This window comes from Rhamphochromis longiceps, linkage group LG17 (genome assembly GCF_057381845.1).
Source record: "Rhamphochromis longiceps isolate RC_006_pf linkage group LG17, R_longiceps_female_GT1.1, whole genome shotgun sequence".
In the NCBI taxonomy this organism is placed as follows: domain Eukaryota; kingdom Metazoa; phylum Chordata; class Actinopteri; order Cichliformes; family Cichlidae; genus Rhamphochromis; species Rhamphochromis longiceps.
This window is the reverse complement of record NC_140573.1, coordinates 43,071,199-43,089,339: the sequence shown is the minus strand read 5'-3', so window position 1 is coordinate 43,089,339 and position 18,141 is coordinate 43,071,199. Positions and strand designations below refer to the sequence as shown.

Sequence of the window (18,141 nt, the reverse complement as noted above, 5' to 3'; positions counted from 1 at the left end):
TAGTGGTGTAGGCTTCTCTCTTACAACATAATCACAAGTCTCTTCAGTTTACTTCAAGGTAAACTTTTTTCCTTATATAGGGTTGTGGGTTGTGGCTGTATACAGCTAGTATGTACAGGATGGGCCATTTATATGGATACACCGTAACAACATGGGAATGGTTGGTGATATTAAAGTCCTGTTTGTGGCACATTAGTATATGTGAGGGGGCAAACTCCTCAAGATGGGTGGTGACCATGGTGGCCATTTAGAAGTCGGCCATCTTGGATACAACTTTTGTTTTTTTCAATAGGAAGAGGGCCATGTGACACATCAAACTTATTGGTAATGTCACAGGAAAAACAATGGTGTGCTTGGTTTCAACGTAACTTTTCTGTTCTTCACAAACCTCCCACTGCTTCCTTCCTCTTCTCTTTCTTCCTCCTTCACTGTCTGTCCTCTCGCAGCATGGGTTACTGTATCCTGGTGGCTCATGGACTTGGTCGTCTGTGTTCGTCGGTTGGCCGTTGGGGCACCGCAGTTCTCAGTGTGTCCATGCTGCTACTGGTCCTGCTGTTCTCATGGAAGACTGTCCATCAGAACAATGTGTGGCTCTCCAGGGAGGCCCTGTTCCTGTAAGAGTTCCTGTGTACTTTAGTCACAGTTATCAGCTCACACTGAAGTTTTAGATCAGCAGAGAGATCTACTCCATCAAAAGAGTGCAATCTGAAAATATAACGAATGACATGCTAAGAAATCTAAGAAAACAGACTCTATGACTCCAGCTCTGCTGCAAGGTGAAACTACTCATATACAGTGGGGCAAAAAAGTATTTAGTCAGCCACCGATTGTGCAAGTTCCCCCACTTAAAATGATGACAGAGGTCAGTAATTTGCACCAGAGGTACACTTCAACTGTGAGAGACAGAATGTGAAAAAAAAATCCATGAATCCACATGGTAGGATTTGTAAAGAATTTATTCGTAAATTAGGGTGGAAAATAAGTATTTGGTTACCTCAAACAAGGAAAATCTCTGGCTCTCACAGACCTGTAACGTCTTCTGTAAGAAGCTTTTCTGTCCCCCACTCGTTACCTGTATGAATGGCACCTGTTTGAACTCATCATCTGTATAAAAGACACCTGTCCACAGCCTCAAACAGTCAGACTCCAAACTCCGCCATGGCCAAGACCAAAGAGCTTTCGAAGGACACCAGGAAAAGTATTGTAGACCTGCACCAGACTGGGAAGAGTGAATCTACAATAGGCAAGCAGCTTGGTGTGAAAAAATCAACTGTGGGAGCAATCATCAGAAAATGGAAGACATACAAGACCACTGATAATCTCCCCGATCTGGGGCTCCACGCAAGATCTCATCCCGTGGGGTCAAAATGATCATGAGAACGGTGAGCAAAGATCCCAGAACCACACGGGGGGACCTGGTGAATGACCTGCAGAGAGCTGGGACCAAAGTAACAAAGGTCACCATCAGTAACACACTACAACGGCAGGGAATCAAATCCCGCAGTGCCAGATGTGTTCCGCTGCTGAAGCCAGTGCATGTCCGATGCAGGATGTCGGATTCAGACGGGCCTGTCTGAATCCGACATCCTGCATCGTCCCGGTCCCCAAAAGGAACCGGCCCAATGAGCTGAATGACTTCCGACCGGTGGCACTGACGTCACATCTTATGAAGACTCTAGAGCGGCTCTTCCTCAACCTCCTCCGACCACAGGTACAACATGCCCAGGACCCACTACAGTTTGCATACAAGGCGGGTGTCGGAGTGGAGGATGCCATCCTGTACCTCCTACACAGAGCCCACTCACACCTGGATGGGGGAAAAGGCACGGTCAGGATCCTGTTTCTTGACTTTTCCAGTGCCTTTAATACCATCCGGCCCTGTATGCTTCAGGAAAAACTGAACAGGATGGAGGTGGACCCCTGCCTGGTGGCTTGGATCTCCGACTACCTCACCGACAGACCACAGTACGTCAGGCTGAAGGACATCACGTCTGACACTGTGGTCAGCAGCACAGGAGCACCACAGGGAACTGTGCTGTCCCCTCTTCTCTTCACCCTGTACACCTCTGACTTCTGCTACAACTCTGAATTATGCCATATTCAGAAGTTTGCAGATGACACGGCCATCATGGGGTGTATCTGGGATGATCAGGAAGAGGAGTACAGAAGTCTGGTGAGGAACTTTGTCGCATGGAGTCACACAAACCACCTGCAACTCAACACCTCAAAGACTAAGGAACTGGTTGTGGACTTCGGGAGGTCCAGAGAAGGTCCACTGCCGGTTCAGATAGAGGGGGAGGAGGTGGAGGTGGTCAACAAGTACAAGTACCTCGGGCTGTGGGTGGACAATAAACTGGACTGGTCATGCAACACAGAGCACCTGTATAAAAAAGCCCAAAGCCGACTGTACTTCCTCAGGAGGCTGAGGTCTTCAAGGTTCAAGGTTCAAGGTTCTTTATTATTTGTCACATGCATAGTTATACAAGTATAACACACAGTGAAATGTAGCCTGACACGCTCCTCGACATGTGCAAAAATTGTATTAGTATATACACTGGGTGAATGTGCAGTAGTAGCAGCAAGCAGGTGAATTCTGTACATTAGTATGAATAGATATCTGACTATTTTACAGGATAGACAATATAAACATATTTAAAATTAAAGGAATTGGAATGTACATTGTGCCTTGGTTTAGTGTCTGGAAGAGTCCTGTCTCAGTCAATTATAGATGATGTGAGAGGGCGGGTGTGTGTGTTTAGGGCACGGATGGCTTGGGGATAGGGGTCTTTTAACATCTGCAGGAAGCTCCTGAGGATGTTTTACCAGTCGGTGGTTGCTGGAGTACTTTTCTATGCTGTGGTGTGCTGGGGGAGCAGCACAGCAAAGAAGGACTCATCCAGGCTGGAGAAACTGATCAGGAAGGCTAGCTCTGTGGTCGGCATGAAGCTGGACACTCTGGTGACAGTGGCAGAGAAAAGGACATTAAAGAAACTGATGGACATTATGAACAATGCTGGGCATCCTCTGCACACGGCCATAAACAACCAGAAGAGTCTGTTCAGTGACAGGTTGCTTCTCCCCAAGACAAGAACTAACAGACTTAAAAACTCCTTTGTCCCACACGCCATCAAACTGTTTAACTCCTCTCTGGAGGGGAGAGGGAGGGGAGACAGGAGGACAAAGGAGGGGGGAACAACTAAGCTGTATTGCCTCTTCACCTCACTGTACAATACCTTGTGCAATACTTTTGTAAATAGTCAACAGTGCAATAGACTCAATACTTGAAATGTGCAATTCACTTGTCACGGTCTGGAGGGCAGACCGTGGGGGATGTAGGAGAAGGGACCCAAAACGCAGACTTAATGGAATGAACAGTGGGTTTATTTACAGTGAGGTAATTGTACACCACACATTAAATCTCCAAAAGTGCTCCCTCGACTCCCGTGACGTGTCTTCTCCCAAGTGCTGGTATCCCGTGCTCTCTGCCCCTGTGCCTTCACACACCCCGTGTGTCTTGCAGTCCTGTGTTCCGCTGTCCTCATGAGGGTGGGAATGGATGTTTGTGTCTGTGTGTGCCTGTATGTCTGTGTCTATATGTCAGGTTGGGTATCAGACGCCACCTCTCTGGGGACACCTCAGGCCCTCCAAGGTTTGGAGGCCTATCTCCACCCACCACCACTTCCCCTGCCGGTGGCGGACTCCCTCAGGTGTCGGTGTGTTGGTGGTTCTTTGTGTCTGGGGGTGGGCGTCCGGGTACACACCGGCTCACTCCTTGGCGGCCGCTTGTCGGGGCCTGGGGCCTGGGGCTCGCTCGGGCCCCTTTGGAGGTGGGGTGCCCCCGGCCTCTCGGCCTGGGGCTCGGTCACTCAGGCACAGCTGGGGGCCGGCGGAGCTCACGGGCGCGTCACTGCAACTCCCCCTGGTTTCTGCTCCGCGGCTGCTGAGTGAGCCCTCATCTGGGACTCTCCTCAGCTCTTTCTGGGACAGTGGCGCGGCTGCCCCTCTGTTGGTCTTCCTTGGTCTCTTGTGTTCTGGGGGCCTCTGGATGTCTGGAGTTTTGATCTCCTCCATACCCGCTTCACACCCTGGAGGACGGGGCTGTGGCCCCCCCACACTCCCTAGCAGATCATTACATGGAGAAACCTTTGGAATGCAAGCATGCTGATCCACACAGGTATGCACACATGGGTATTCACAGACGCGGACTAAAGCTTTCTTGGCTGCTGCCTCAAAGCACACTGTGCGCTGTCTATCTTGCGTGCTGCACAATATCGTTTATTATTTAGTAAATATTGATATCTATGACTAGCTAGTTTATTGTGATGGTGCTTTGTTTTCTCTATTATTATGTTACTCTTTGTTGTTTGCTGTCTCCTCTGTTTGTTTTTTTGTTTGTTTGTTTTTTTTTTCTCCATACAGGTGACCCAGGAGTTCTTTTTTTTTTTTCTCTCTCTTCCCCCCCCTTCTCACCGTCTCTTCTCCCCTTTGGTTTTCTTTCTTTCTCTCCCCCTCTTTCTCTCATTCATTCCCCCTGTCCTATTTATTAAAAAAAAAAAAAAAAAAAAGACAAAGGATGAACTGAAGCTCTGCCATCACGTAATGTCGCATACTGCTGTTTCTGATGTCATTTAAAAAAAAAAAAAAAAAAGAAGCATTTGAAAGTCCTGGAGTGGCCTAGCCAGTCTCCAGACCTCAACCCCATAGAAAATCTGTGGCGGGAGTTGAAAGTCCGTGTTGCTCGGCGACAGCCCCAAAACATCACTGCTCTCGAGAAGATCTGCATGGAGGAATGGGCCAAAATACCAGCTACTGTGTGTGCAAACCTGGTGAAGACCTATAGTAAACGTTTGACCTCTGTTATTGCCAACAAAGGTTAGGTTACAAAGTACTGAGTTGTATTTTTGTTATTGACCAAATACTTATTTTCCACCCTGATTTACGAATAAATTCTTTACAAATCCTACCATGTGGATTCATGGATTTTTTTTTCACATTCTGTCTCTCACAGTTGAAGTGTACCTCTGGTGCAAATTACTGACCTCTGTCATCATTTTAGGTGGGGGAACTTGCACAATCGGTGGCTGACTAAATACTTTTTTGCCCCACTGTAGTTGTAGTTGAAAATTCTAACCATTACTAGTTTGTGTTTAACATTTTGAGTGAAAAGCTGAATATCTGCTTTATGTTTTAGAGCAGGGGTGGGGGGGACATCACCCTGGGTCACCACACGTGAATCACATGATTAGTTCATTACCAGGCCTCTGGAGAACTTCAAGACATGGCTGTATCTCAATTCAGGGTCTGCAGCCTTAACGGTCCACAAGGGCCGCGCACTCAAAGACTGCTGAGGTCGGAAGTGCGAGGCTTGTGAAATGGGACGGTCTAACCTTCCCCGCACTGCTCAGGTTGCCTAGCAACTATGACACTAACAGCTGGAAACGTTTCAAACAGCTTTGTTTGACAGAAATGAAGGAGAAAATATTTGTTCATTTGTTTGTTTGCTTCTACATGAGCTTTGTGTGATTAGTTGAGGCTGAGACCACAGGACTGTAAAACATGATTGTTGGGCTTCATTTCTGTACTGAACAGTCATTTAAGATTAGCTAGTAAATAACAATTAGCTCATGTTGTTCATGAGATTAAAGTTATCTCACTGTGGTAATGTAAATATAATATGGCCAATATTAAAGTTATTATATTAATCATTATGATTTATTACAGCAGTGAACTTGAACTCTGTGTCAAATACTGAGCTGCAGCAAATATTCAAGTTATTTAAATTTCCTATCACCTTAAATCTTCACTCAAAGATATGTTGGCATTACTAAATTTGGCTCAGTGCTTACATATAAACTTGTTGCTGCCTTTCATAGTGTGTAACTTGAAGGCCCTGAGTACTTTCTCCCACACTGAAAACACTGGGATGATCACATTATGTGAACATTAGCTAATAAGACTGATTCAGCACAGACAGTTATTTTAAACTTTCCTAGCAGTGCTTCACAAACAGGGAACAGTCTGTCTATTCTCTCCATCTGTCAGCTGCTGCTGGCTCTTCCTCCTCCTCTTCCTCACACACTGCTGAGTTTGTCCTGGTGGATCATCAGGGCTGCAAAGCCTCACAGATGATGTACAGCAGTGGGTCCCTCAGTCTGTCCTCACTCTGGACACTTGCAGTCGTCACACATGGAAATCAAATGTGTGATAAGCTGCAGGATTCAAACACAAGTGTAACTTATAAACACATGTTCATACTTTTATTCCACAATCAGAGAGAAAGAAACAGAGAGAGAGTGCAGGACAGACAGACAGGTGGCAGTCTCAGGTGTACACACTGCTACAAACAGGAGGATTTTTTTTGTGTTATTACGAGTGTAAACAAGAAGAGTTCCAGATGGTGCAGTGGACACATGTGTGACTGCTGTGATTAAAGCATCTTTCTTTCAGCTTAACGAGTGAACCGTCAGCTCGTTCAAACACACGTTAAAGTCCGTTTGGCTCGACACCACCGAACAGAGGCAGCAACATAGCTCACATTAACAGTGCAGTGAATCCTGCTTGTGCCGTGATATTCAGGACTGCAAACCGAGCAGCATCACTGACTTTCAGCTTGTTGTGTTTGTGGATATATGACTGACTTTAATTATCCATAAAATCATCACATTCTCTGTAAGATTAAGGTCGACTATTGAACGGCGTATATTTTAAAGTAAAGGCTTTAAAACCAAGTTAGTACAAACATCGCTAATGTCACATAACTTTGCCGACATGTGGCCAACAGTCATGTTTAATGTTCTTCATTATTAAACATTCGCACATAAATAAGTGACATCATATTCAGTACTTACTTTTGAAAGTTTACTCTTCTTCCGCCCCGCTTCAGCCGTCCGCCGTTTTTTTCCGGCAAAATTATCCACACCCACCGCCGCGCTATGAAGTCTGGGATATGTTGGGCCATGGAGGATACACGGACCCATCCTTCAAATCCGGGGAAACGAAGGACGCATTTGAGGGCTGCATTTCGTGCAGCCTTTGAATTGGGACAGCCTTCGTCGCGTCGCTGTGACGTGAAATGCGGCCTTTAAGGCTGCAGACCCTGAATTGGGATACAGCCATGTTGAGGTCATTTTTCCGTTTGAATCAACTGTGTTGGATCAAGGACACATCAGCCTGGTGTCCTGCACCAGGAATGAAGGTTACATACACAGGACTAGGCAGGTGGCTCTAATGTTGTATCCAGTCACAATGCATATGCCAAAGATATCAGTATCTCAGAGTTATTTATTTATGACGTTTATTAAATTATAGGACCAGTGAGCTCCTAGAATTTAGCCACTGCTCAGTTACCACAGACTAGTACTGTCACACTCATCAAACCAAATTTGCACATTTGCTCAGTTTGCAGAGAACTTTCCTCAAAAAGTGTTTTTTTCCCACATGCTCTTTTTCCTTATTGTAGTTCTGGTATCCAGACGCTGCCTCACAATGCCAAAGTCCACTACAACTATGCCAACTTCCTGAAAGACGCCGGTCGGCACCAGGAGGCAATTCACCACTACACCACTGCCCTCAGGTTTTTTTTTGTTGTTTTTTTTGCACAAAACATACTTTTGCTTCTATGGAAGCGAGCAATGGACATTAGAGGAATACATAAGTACAGTAAAAAACACACAACCCATGCTGGATAAAGTGATACTAATGTGGACAGCTTTCCACTCTGCTGGCTTCACTTTCTAAACCAAGAAGCTTCCCCCATATTTTGTGTCGTCCATGGTCAAAACACATCTGATTTAGCCTCAACATTTTATGTATAAATTTATGACTTTACATGTATACATTTATGAAATGTATACATGTAAAGATATGAAGCAAATACTTTGTCAATAAAGTATTCTGATTCTGAATAATCGGGCACCATCTTATCTTAAAGACCTCATCGTACTGTGACACCCCAACAGACCGCGTTGCTCTTAGCTGGGTTGTTTACTTGTGGGTTATAGGGTATTTAAAAGTACAATGGGAGGCAGAGCCTTCAGCTGTCAGGTCCCTCTCCTATGGATCCAGCTCCCAGTCCATGATTTGGGAGCCAGACACAGTCTCTACAGAGAGTGCAGAATTATTAGGCAAGTTGTATTTTTGAGGAATAATGTTATTATTGAACAACAACCATGTTCTCAATGAACCCAAAAAAACTCATTAAAATCAAAGCTGAATGTTTTTGGAAGTAGTTTTTAGTTTGTTTTTAGTTTTAGCTATTTTAGGGGGATATCTGCGTGTGCAGGTGACTATTACTGTGCATAATTATTAGGCAACTTAACAAAAAACAAATATATACCCATTTCAATTATTTATTTTTACCAGTGAAACCAATATAACATCTCCACATTCACAAATATACATTTCTGACATTCAAAAACAAAACAAAAACAAATCAGCGACCAATATAGCCACCTTTCTTTGCAAGGACACTCAAAAGCCTGCCATCCATGGATTCTGTCAGTGTTTTGATCTGTTCACCATCAACATTGCGTGCAGCAGCAACCACAGCCTCCCAGACACTGTTCAGAGAGGTGTACTGTTTTCCCTCCTTGTAAATCTCACATTTGATGATGGACCACAGGTTCTCAATGGGGTTCAGATCAGGTGAACAAGGAGGCCATGTCATTAGTTTTTCTTCTTTTATACCCTTTCTTGCCAGCCACGCTGTGGAGTACTTGGACGCGTGTGATGGAGCATTGTCCTGCATGAAAATCATGTTTTTCTTGAAGGACGCAGACTTCTTCCTGTACCACTGCTTGAAGAAGGTGTCTTCCAGAAACTGGCAGTAGGACTGGGAGTTGAGCTTGACTCCATCCTCAACCCGAAAAGGCCCCACAAGCTCATCTTTGATGATATCAGCCCAAACCAGTACTCCACCTCCACCTTGCTGGCGTCTGAGTCGGACTGGAGCTCTCTGCCTTTACCAATCCAGCCACGGGCCCATCCATCTGGCCCATCAAGACTCACTCATTTCATCAGTCCATAAAACCTTAGAAAAATCAGTCTTGAGATATTTCTTGGCCCAGTCTTGACGTTTCAGCTTGTGTGTCTTGTTCAGTGGTGGTCGTCTTTCAGCCTTTCTTACCTTGGCCATGTCTCTGAGTATTGCACACCTTGTGCTTTTGGGCACTCCAGTGATGTTGCAGCTCTGAAATATGGCCAAACTGGTGGCAAGTGGCATCTTGGCAGCTGCACGCTTGACTTTTCTCAGTTCATGGGCAGTTATTTTGCGCCTTGGTTTTTCCACACGCTTCTTGCGACCCTGTTGACTATTTTGAATGAAACGCTTGATTGTTCGATGATCACGCTTCAGAAGCTTTGCAATTTTGAGACTGCTGCATCCCTCTGCAAGATATCTCACTATTTTTGACTTTTCTGAGCCTGTCAAGTCCTTCTTTTGACCCATTTTGCCAAAGGAAAGGACGTTGCCTAATAATTATGCACACCTGATATAGGGTGTTGGTGTCATTAGACCACACCCCTTCTCATTACAGAGATGCACATCACCTAATATGCTTAATTGGTAGTAGGCTTTCGAGCCTATACAGCTTGGAGTAAGACAACATGCATGAAGAGGATGATGTGGACAAAATACTCATTTGCCTAATAATTCTGCACTCCCTGTATTTTCACCATCAAACTTAAAACTTTTCTTTTTGACAAAGCATGTAGTTAGGGCTGGTCCTAACTATATGCTGCTTTAGGCTTAGGCTGCTGGGGGCTCCCAATAATGTAATTCTTAGTAAATTCAGTTCAATTTTACTTACTGTATTTTCCGCACTATACGGTGCACTTAAAATCCTTTAATTTTCTCAAAAATTGACAGTGTGCCTTATAATCCGGTGAGTAACATTGACATATCAATAACTTCATTTGTATGAAAGTTGCGTCCTTTACTTGAACGAGTATGTAGATGGCAGTCAGAGATATATACGTGTTTAACTTGCTCTGAAGCCACCACTGACGTGTTAAAAATTTGCCTCCTCATAAAAAGCTTCATGAGGGGATGAAACATGGCTTCAGAGCGTGTCATAAGATTCACATATGCGCAAAGTTTCAGGTAGGGCAAGTGTTGTTGACACATAAGACTATTATCAGTTAATTGGAGTGTGCTGTCCAGCATTCTCCAATGCTGATTATACAAAATGTTCTTGATCAATAGCATCCTCCTCTGCTCTCAGGTTATACCCCCGTCATGCCAGTGCCATGAATAATCTTGGCACTTTGACTCGCAGCCCAGAGGAGGCAGAGATGTACTACAGGAAAGCACTGGAAACCAACCCTCAGCACAACCGAGCTCTGTTTAACCTGGGAAACCTCTTTAAGTAAGAGATACACAAACAACAAGGTTGAAACGTGACCACCACTCATCACTACTTTCTAATTTTGGTTTGAACGTTGAACTTTTGGGAACTTTTTTTGAATTTATTTACTATGCCTTATTGTTCCATCAGCAACATTCAATTCCTGCTTAAAGCTTCTGTTTTCCCTCAGCTCTGAAAAGTTGAGTTCAGTTGAGTTTAGTTTTAAAACTGAACTCAGTCTTGAGTTTCATGGCAAAGGCTGTATGTGGTATTTTTTAGTTTTTTATTCTTAATAAATTTACAAGAATTTAATTTCAGAATAAGGCTGCAACATGACAAAATGTGGAACAAGTGAAACGCTTTGAGTAGATTTTGGATCCACTGTATGAAGAGTTGGTTAGCACCAAGATAAGACCTGAATGAGATTCTGTTAGCGATGGACTGTCATAAGCATGTAGTGCTTGTTTTATTGGATATGACTGCTGCATTCAACACTGTGCATCATGACCTGCTGATGTCTCGACCAGAGATGGGCAGTAACGCGTTACTGTAATCTGATTACTTTTAATTAGATTACCGTTACTTTCCCGTAGGAACGCTGCGTTACTGCGTTACTAAAACCATGATTTTTTTTTTTTTGCAAGAATGTCTCATGACAGTGACGTAAGCGAGTGCGCTGTTTGTGACAACAGCTGTGTGCATATCAACAATGGATCATATATCAATTGTGGGAGAGAGTATGAGCATGCAGCGTTGAAAGCGTGGAAGTACTGACCTTACTTTGAGTTTGATTCCATAAAAAGTGACAAAAACATTAGCGTCCGCTGTGCGTGGGAAGAAAACTTTTTACAGCCAAAAAAACCCCTAAACTTCCAAGCAAGCACAGAGTGCGCAACGACGTAATGGGAAATTCACAGAGAAACTCGCGGATTCTTCCACTGACCGCGGCACACCTGCACCAGGGTAAACCTCCGCCTACCCCCAGTCCTGCTTTACAGGTTAAAATAGAGCAACAGGACCGCTGAGTCTTTGACTTTATTTATTTTCTGCTGCGTTTTACTTGCATCTATTTGAAAGAGTGAGTGTAAACACAAAAAAAATTATTTTATGTGCTGGAATGTGCAGAAAATAGGTTTAAATGTTAAACAAATTTCTTCCAGTCAGAGAATGGTGCAGATAATTAAATTTTTGCTTGATGCATAAAGTTAAAAGATTAAAACTGATAAAACAAGATTTTAAAAAAGAGACTTTTCCATTTGATTACATTTTGTATGATGGATTATGCAGAAAAAGTAGAATTGGGCTGAAAGATCTATCGCTTTATCACCTCTTCAGGTTGTAAATCGTGTTTTTAAAAAGTAACTAAGTAACTAAGTAGTTAATTACTTTTGAAAATAAGTAATCAGTAAAGTAACGGGATTACTTTTTTGGGGAAGTAATCAGTAATTAGTTAACAAGTAACTTGACCAACACTGGTCTCGAGTACAGCATTGTGTAGGATTTTCCATCTTGGCACTTTGGTGAATAAAATCATATCTCTCTAACAGGAGCTTTTCTGTTAAGTTGGGTTCGGCTTCATCCTCTGTGGCCCCTCTGCTATGGGGAGTACCGCAGGGATCTATTCTTGGGCCATTGCTGTTTTCATTGTGTCTCCTGCCACTGGGTGTGATCTGCGACACAACGGGTAAAAGAAAATTTGAGCACATTACTCTGGTTCTAGCCTCTTTACACTGGCTTTGAACTGAATTTAGAATCTAATTTAAAATCCTCTTAGTGGTTTTAAATCCTTAATTGGTCTGGCAGGGTATATTTGCCCTGTGCCCCCCCTTGTTCATGAGCAGGTGTTGCTTTCAGTCCCTAAATCATGGCTGAAACTTAGAGGAGACCAAGCATTCTCTATGGTGGCCCGAAGCTTTGGAACGATCTTCCTCTTCACATCAGGCAGTCTACATCAGTGGTTGTTTTTAAATCCAGCTTCACAGAGTCGTGGCTAACTGCGCTAACTCCGGACTCACACGTAAACATGGATGGTTTTCATCTGATCCGGGCCGACAGAACAACGGAGAGTGGTAAGAAGAGAGGAGGGGGTCTGGCTGTGTTTGTGAACGATAGATGGTGTAACTCTGGGCATCTATCTATCTATCAAAGAGACGCTATGCTGTAAGGACATTGAGCTGCTAGCGGTTAGCATGAGACCGTACTATCTGTGTGTAAACCATGAAGGTTTACACATGTCATTGTGATAGCTGTGTATGTCCCGCCCTCTGCTAGCGCTGCAGCAGCCTGTGAGGTCCTGCACACTGTAACCACCAGACTCCAAACACAGCACCCTCAGGCCCTTTTCCTGATCTCTGGGGACTTTAATCACATCTCCCTGTCCTCCACTCTCCCCACCTTCACCCAGTATGTTACCTGCCACACCAGAGACAATAAAACATTGGACTTATTGTATGCCAACACCAAGGAGGTATACAGCTCATCACCTCTTGCTCCCCTGGGGGGCTCAGATCACAACCTGGTTCATCTCCAGCCTGTGTATAAACCTCTAGTACACAGAGAACCAGTTGTGAAAGGCACAGTTAGGAAATAGTCGGCAGAGACTGAAGAGGCTATGAGGGACTGTTTCCGTTCTACTGTGTGGGACAACCTTTGGAGGATGACCTCCAGCCATGGATAAATCCTGAAATTAAGGCTCTCCTCAAGAAGCCGCCAACACAGCGCCGGGGGAGCAGTATTCGGTGCATTTGAACCCCTGTGGGTTCATGGGGCAAACACTCTACCTACTGAGCTATCTCCTCCTTGTAGAAACAAAATACTTTGAGCACTCAGAGTTGAAAAACACTATATAATGACGATAACAGAGTATTGCTGTTATTATGATAATGAGGATATAATGATAAAAATGCTGTTAATGGAATTGATGATGATGATAATGATGCTAATGCTGAGTGATGTCTACAGATCTCAGGGGAAGGAGAAAGAAGCTGAGGCTCTGCTCAAGGACTCGATTCGCTTTGGTCCACATTTTGCTGATGCTTACTCCAGTTTGGCATCACTCTATGCTGAACAGGTAACTCAAACCACAAACAAAAATGTACATACATTGTAATGTATCACATTCTATTACTGTGCCTGAAAGGCTGTTGTAACTCTTTTTAATCCTTTCTGATTGTTCTTTGTTCTCCCACAGAAACGCTTTTCTGAAGCCAATGAAGTTTATTTAAAAGGTATAGAGAACTGTCCCGACAGCTCCGACCTGCATAACAACTACGGCGTGTTTCTGGTGGATACGGGTGAGTTGAACCTTCCAGTTTTCCAAACGCAGGCTTACTTTAACTAAAAGATTCAAACACTGACCATATATAAGCCTGTTTTAAAGGACTTCATTTTTCTTCCTTTCAGAATTTTAAAAATGAACCCACAGCCAGAGAACTGAGCCTTAATATAATAATCTATACTGTATCAAAATTTGAGTGGGCTTCTGATTAACACCCCAGAGAAATTCACATTTAGCAACAATTTCAAAAAATGAATGTAAGTATTTGGCCCTTTGGTAATCAAATATTAAACTGGTGGAAGAAAAACGAAAAATACATATATAAAGCACCTCTATGTCACGGCGGAGCACCTGGGGGTGTTTGAGGTGTGGACCCAAAAGCGGGTTCATACCTCAAAGTGTAACATAAGGCAAACCGTTTATTTAGGGTGATAACAAAAACAAAGGCAAAGGCGAACTGAGGCAAAGAATAATAAACCTAAACTGGGAACAGCTAGAACAAGACAAGAAAACTGTGACATGAACCTGAACAGAAGCATGAAAAACGCAGACTTGACAAAACATGAAAAATCCATAGACATGAGGCGAGCAGACGACCTGACACTTAACAGAGGGACGCAGAGGACTTAGATACAAGGGTAACGACTAATCTGACTGAGCTGGAGCTGTTTTGCAAAGAAGAATGGGCAAGGATTTCAGTCTGTAGATGTGCAAAGCTGGTAGAGACAGACCCTAAAAGACTGGCAGCTGTAACTGCAGCAAAAGGTGGTTCTACGACTCAGGGGGCTGAATAATTACACACACCCCACTTTGCAGTTATTTATTTGTAAAAAATGTTTGGAATCATGTCTGATTTTCGTTCCACTTCTCACGTGTGCACCACTTTGTGTTGGTCTTTCACCTGGAATTCCAATAAAATTGATTCATGTTTGTGGCTGTAATGTGACAAAATGTGGAAAAGTTCAAGGGGGCCGAATACTTTTCCAAGCCACTGTAACTTAAAGTAAAACAAACCACTCAGAGGACAGGAAGACTAGTAAATAAGGAGACACAGAAGAAACATAAACTAGGCAAAAACCCAATGAAGACAAACTAATTATGATATTAGAACTTAACATTATATCAATATATAATAAGCAATAAAAATACAAAAAAACTCAAAAATGCTGGGTCACGGACCGAGCCCCTTGACACTCTGGGTCCACTCAGTGGAAGAATTGTATGAGATTATCTCTCCAAAATAAAAGTTTGTGCTAAAAAACAGACCCGAGTCTGTCAAATGCTAGGGACAATGTGGTAACATAATGGCTGAGCATTACCATATATTATACCGCATATTTTGCATATGTATTAACAGAAAGAGAACAGAATGGAAATAAAAGAGGGACTGAGAAAGAAAAACATGGACAGAGAGCTACTTGTACTGGTCAATATTTTGACTGTTTTGCCCTTTTTCACAAAGTATATGCTTATAGACTGCTCAAAAAACATTGTTTGATGGACGTCTCAATGCATTCTCAATCAGGTAAGTAAATCTCCAAAGGTTGATTCTGTTGATCTGGACATTTTCAGTGGGAGAAATGTTTCATCACTCATCCAAGTGGCTTCTTCAGTCTCAGCTGACTGAAGTTTTCCCCAGTCTTATAAACAGTACAGCACAATGACTGAAACCAGCCCACTAAAGGAACAATGAGCTTGGAGGTGCTAGTTTCAGTCATTATGCAAATGTACTGTACCACTGAAAACGCTACGACCAGATGAACAGAATCAACTTTTGGAGATTGTTCGATGGAAATAAAAAAATTATCAACCTACAGAGGGTTAAATTCAAAAGACACCCTACATCAAAGTCCATTTTGCAGAAATGTCATTGCAGCAACTGAAATTGTTTACGGTAGTTTGCGGCTGCTGATGGGGTTGCAAATTAATACAATGCCAATGTTCTTCACTGATAGGAAGTGACACACCAGCGTGCTCTTTAATTCACTCCTCCCCATAACACTTCTTTCCTTTCCTCCCTCTTTTCATTCATTCTTACACTTTCGTTTCCCCCAGGAGAAGGACAGCGGGCAGCTGCTCACTACCAGCAAGCTGTGCGACTCAAACCGGCACATTACGTAGCCATGGTAAACCTGGGCCGTCTGCTCCGATCGTCCAATGAGAATAAAGAAGCTGAGTCTTGGTACAAAAGGTGAGCAAAATAGTTTTTCTAAGAAGAACAAAAGTATCTGTCAGCAAAAGTACCTATCTGTGCTGCCGTGTGGCTAAAAATGAGTTTCACATACATGTTCAGAACATTCAGAATTGACAGGATCCAAAAATAATAGAATCCTCAGTGCACGACAGGAATACACTCGACAGAGCCTTACAAAACTCTGTTGTTCAGCTCCTGTCAGAAAAACTCTCTCATATGATTAGACACTCAGAGTGGCGAGTTTAACACATTTCTTCTCGTGAAAAGGAGCAAAAGTCTTTGCCAGTGCTCGTCAGGGCGATCCTGTCGAGCCTTTTTATTGTCATGGTGTGCTGTGGCAGGCACGATGTAGGACCCAAACGCAGGCCCCGGAGACAGAATGATAAACTAAAAGAGGCATCTTTATTGCACTGTAGTAAAAAGGATAATAGAAGCAAAAATCCAATCCGGACTAGACCCTGAACAAAGGGAACACGGAGCACAGGGACAGGAGTAACAAACTGCAAGATGAAACACGACTGACTAGGGAACAAGAAAATAAACATGACAGAACTAAACCTACACTAAACATGAGGGGCACAGGAACCAAAACCTAAGAACTAGAGATCATCTAGAAATACAAAACAGAAACCAAAACACTAGCAGTCATAAGCCACGATGAAAATCGAAGATCACTAATAGTACGAAATTCAAAACACTGTCACCGACCCAGGACCGTGACATTTATACATTTCTCTAATCTTGTTCTGGGAAAAGAAATGTGTCAAAAGAAATCAGTTTACTTACACATCGTGCTAGAATACTTGTAACCAATCCCCTGCTCTCTCTGTCCTGGTCGTTGTGTCCTTGGGCAAGACACTTCACCTACCGCCTACTGGTGATGGCCAGAGGGGCCGATGGCGCGATATGGCAGCCTTCTGTCAGTCTGCCCCAGGGCAGCTGTGGCTACAACTGTAGCTGCCTCCACCAATATTGCTCTGTATCTATAAATTCCAGGTCATACAAATGAATGATGAAGAGTCATCGAAGCACGTTTCTTTTTCCAAAATGCTTTTCCTGAAGTTGTTGAGTGTTGTTTCATGCCGATATCCAGTCCCCCTTTGCTATGTAACATATCACCTGTGAGGGCAGCTGTTTTTGGATCAGTATCTGTTGAGGTTTGTGCTGTGGCAGGCCCAAATGCAGGACTTGTACGTGTAAAGGTAAACTCAAAGCAGAAGTTTTATTTGCTGAGAAAAACTCTCACACTGAATACTAGAAACTCAAACCAGAAAAGTTACCAGGGACACTGAAATCACCAAATAGAATCCAAGCACAAACTTTTGGGTGTTCTAGATGTTTCCTAGATGACATCTTGGCTCATTGTGTAGACTGGGCCATCAAACTCATTTCGCGGGCCACATACAGCCCACTTTCACCTTAACTGGGACAGACCAGTGAAATTCCCCTTTCTGTAGAGAATATGTCTGTGAAGGTTCTCAGTCATCCAGGAGCTTAGAAAGAAAAGCGTCTGGACTACTTTAAGTTTCATTTCAAGGAGCTTCTTCAGCTCTGAGAGCAACTGGTGAACAGTTCCAGATTTTAAGCCCTATGGGTGTGTGTCCCTAAGAGGGGCCTGGACGCCCTATTGGTCCTCTACCTAATCACATGAGGTAAGGTGTGAAAACGATTGCATAAACTATGGATTTACATCACCCTCCCAGTCATTTTCCTGCTGCTGGCCTCCCCCTCCCAAACAGCAGTTTGAGTAACAGGTTAGAGGGTTTTTTTTCTTGTGCACGGCATCAGTCAGTGTCTGTGGAAAATGGATGGGACAGATGATAAACTCCAGCTCGAATGACGAAGCAGGAAGAAATTTCTTCAAAAGTGGGACACTTGGAGCGACAGGTTTAATGCCTTTGTTCTCTTTCAAAGGAAGAAACGACAACATAGTTAAAGTCTATGTGTGAGTGCACTTCAGGGCGATCCTGCTGAGCCTTTTTATGCGTCTCTCTGTTCATACACTTGTTCTGGGAAAAGATATGTGTCAAAAGAAATCAGTTTAGTTACACTGCGTGCTGGAATACCAGACAGCAGAGAGAGACATAGCATGGAGTGAAGCACAGACAGAGAGAGACTCCTCTTTCTGCGGGTTGTTCTTGTGGTCTGAACTAGGACTGGACAATATGGCCCAAAATTCATATCTCGATATTCTTTAGCTGGATGGTGATATATGATATATATCTCGATATTTTTTTAAAGCCATAAAGTAAGAACAAAAAGAGAGTTCTTCGCCAAAGCTGTGTCCCAGATCTCACACAGGCACTTTTATTAACATACAGCGCAGA

At 43.5% G+C, this 18,141-nt stretch overlaps 1 protein-coding gene across 3 annotated transcripts in view; it reads left to right on the top strand.

Annotated features, from left to right (window-relative positions):
• Positions 1-18,141, top strand: part of tmtc1 (transmembrane O-mannosyltransferase targeting cadherins 1) — a 95,843-nt gene that overhangs the window by 60,348 nt on the left and 17,354 nt on the right. For 2 of the 3 annotated variants that reach the window (XM_085387396.1, XM_085387397.1), the window contains exons 9-14: positions 447-614; positions 7,460-7,573; positions 10,221-10,364; positions 13,305-13,413; positions 13,534-13,636; positions 15,676-15,811. In XM_085387396.1, the coding sequence (XP_085243522.1) occupies positions 447-614; positions 7,460-7,573; positions 10,221-10,364; positions 13,305-13,413; positions 13,534-13,636; positions 15,676-15,811 (774 nt within the window). The remainder of the gene's footprint in view (positions 1-446; positions 615-7,459; positions 7,574-10,220; positions 10,365-13,304; positions 13,414-13,533; positions 13,637-15,675; positions 15,812-18,141) is intronic. The other variant, XM_085387398.1, reaches the window with a different exon arrangement.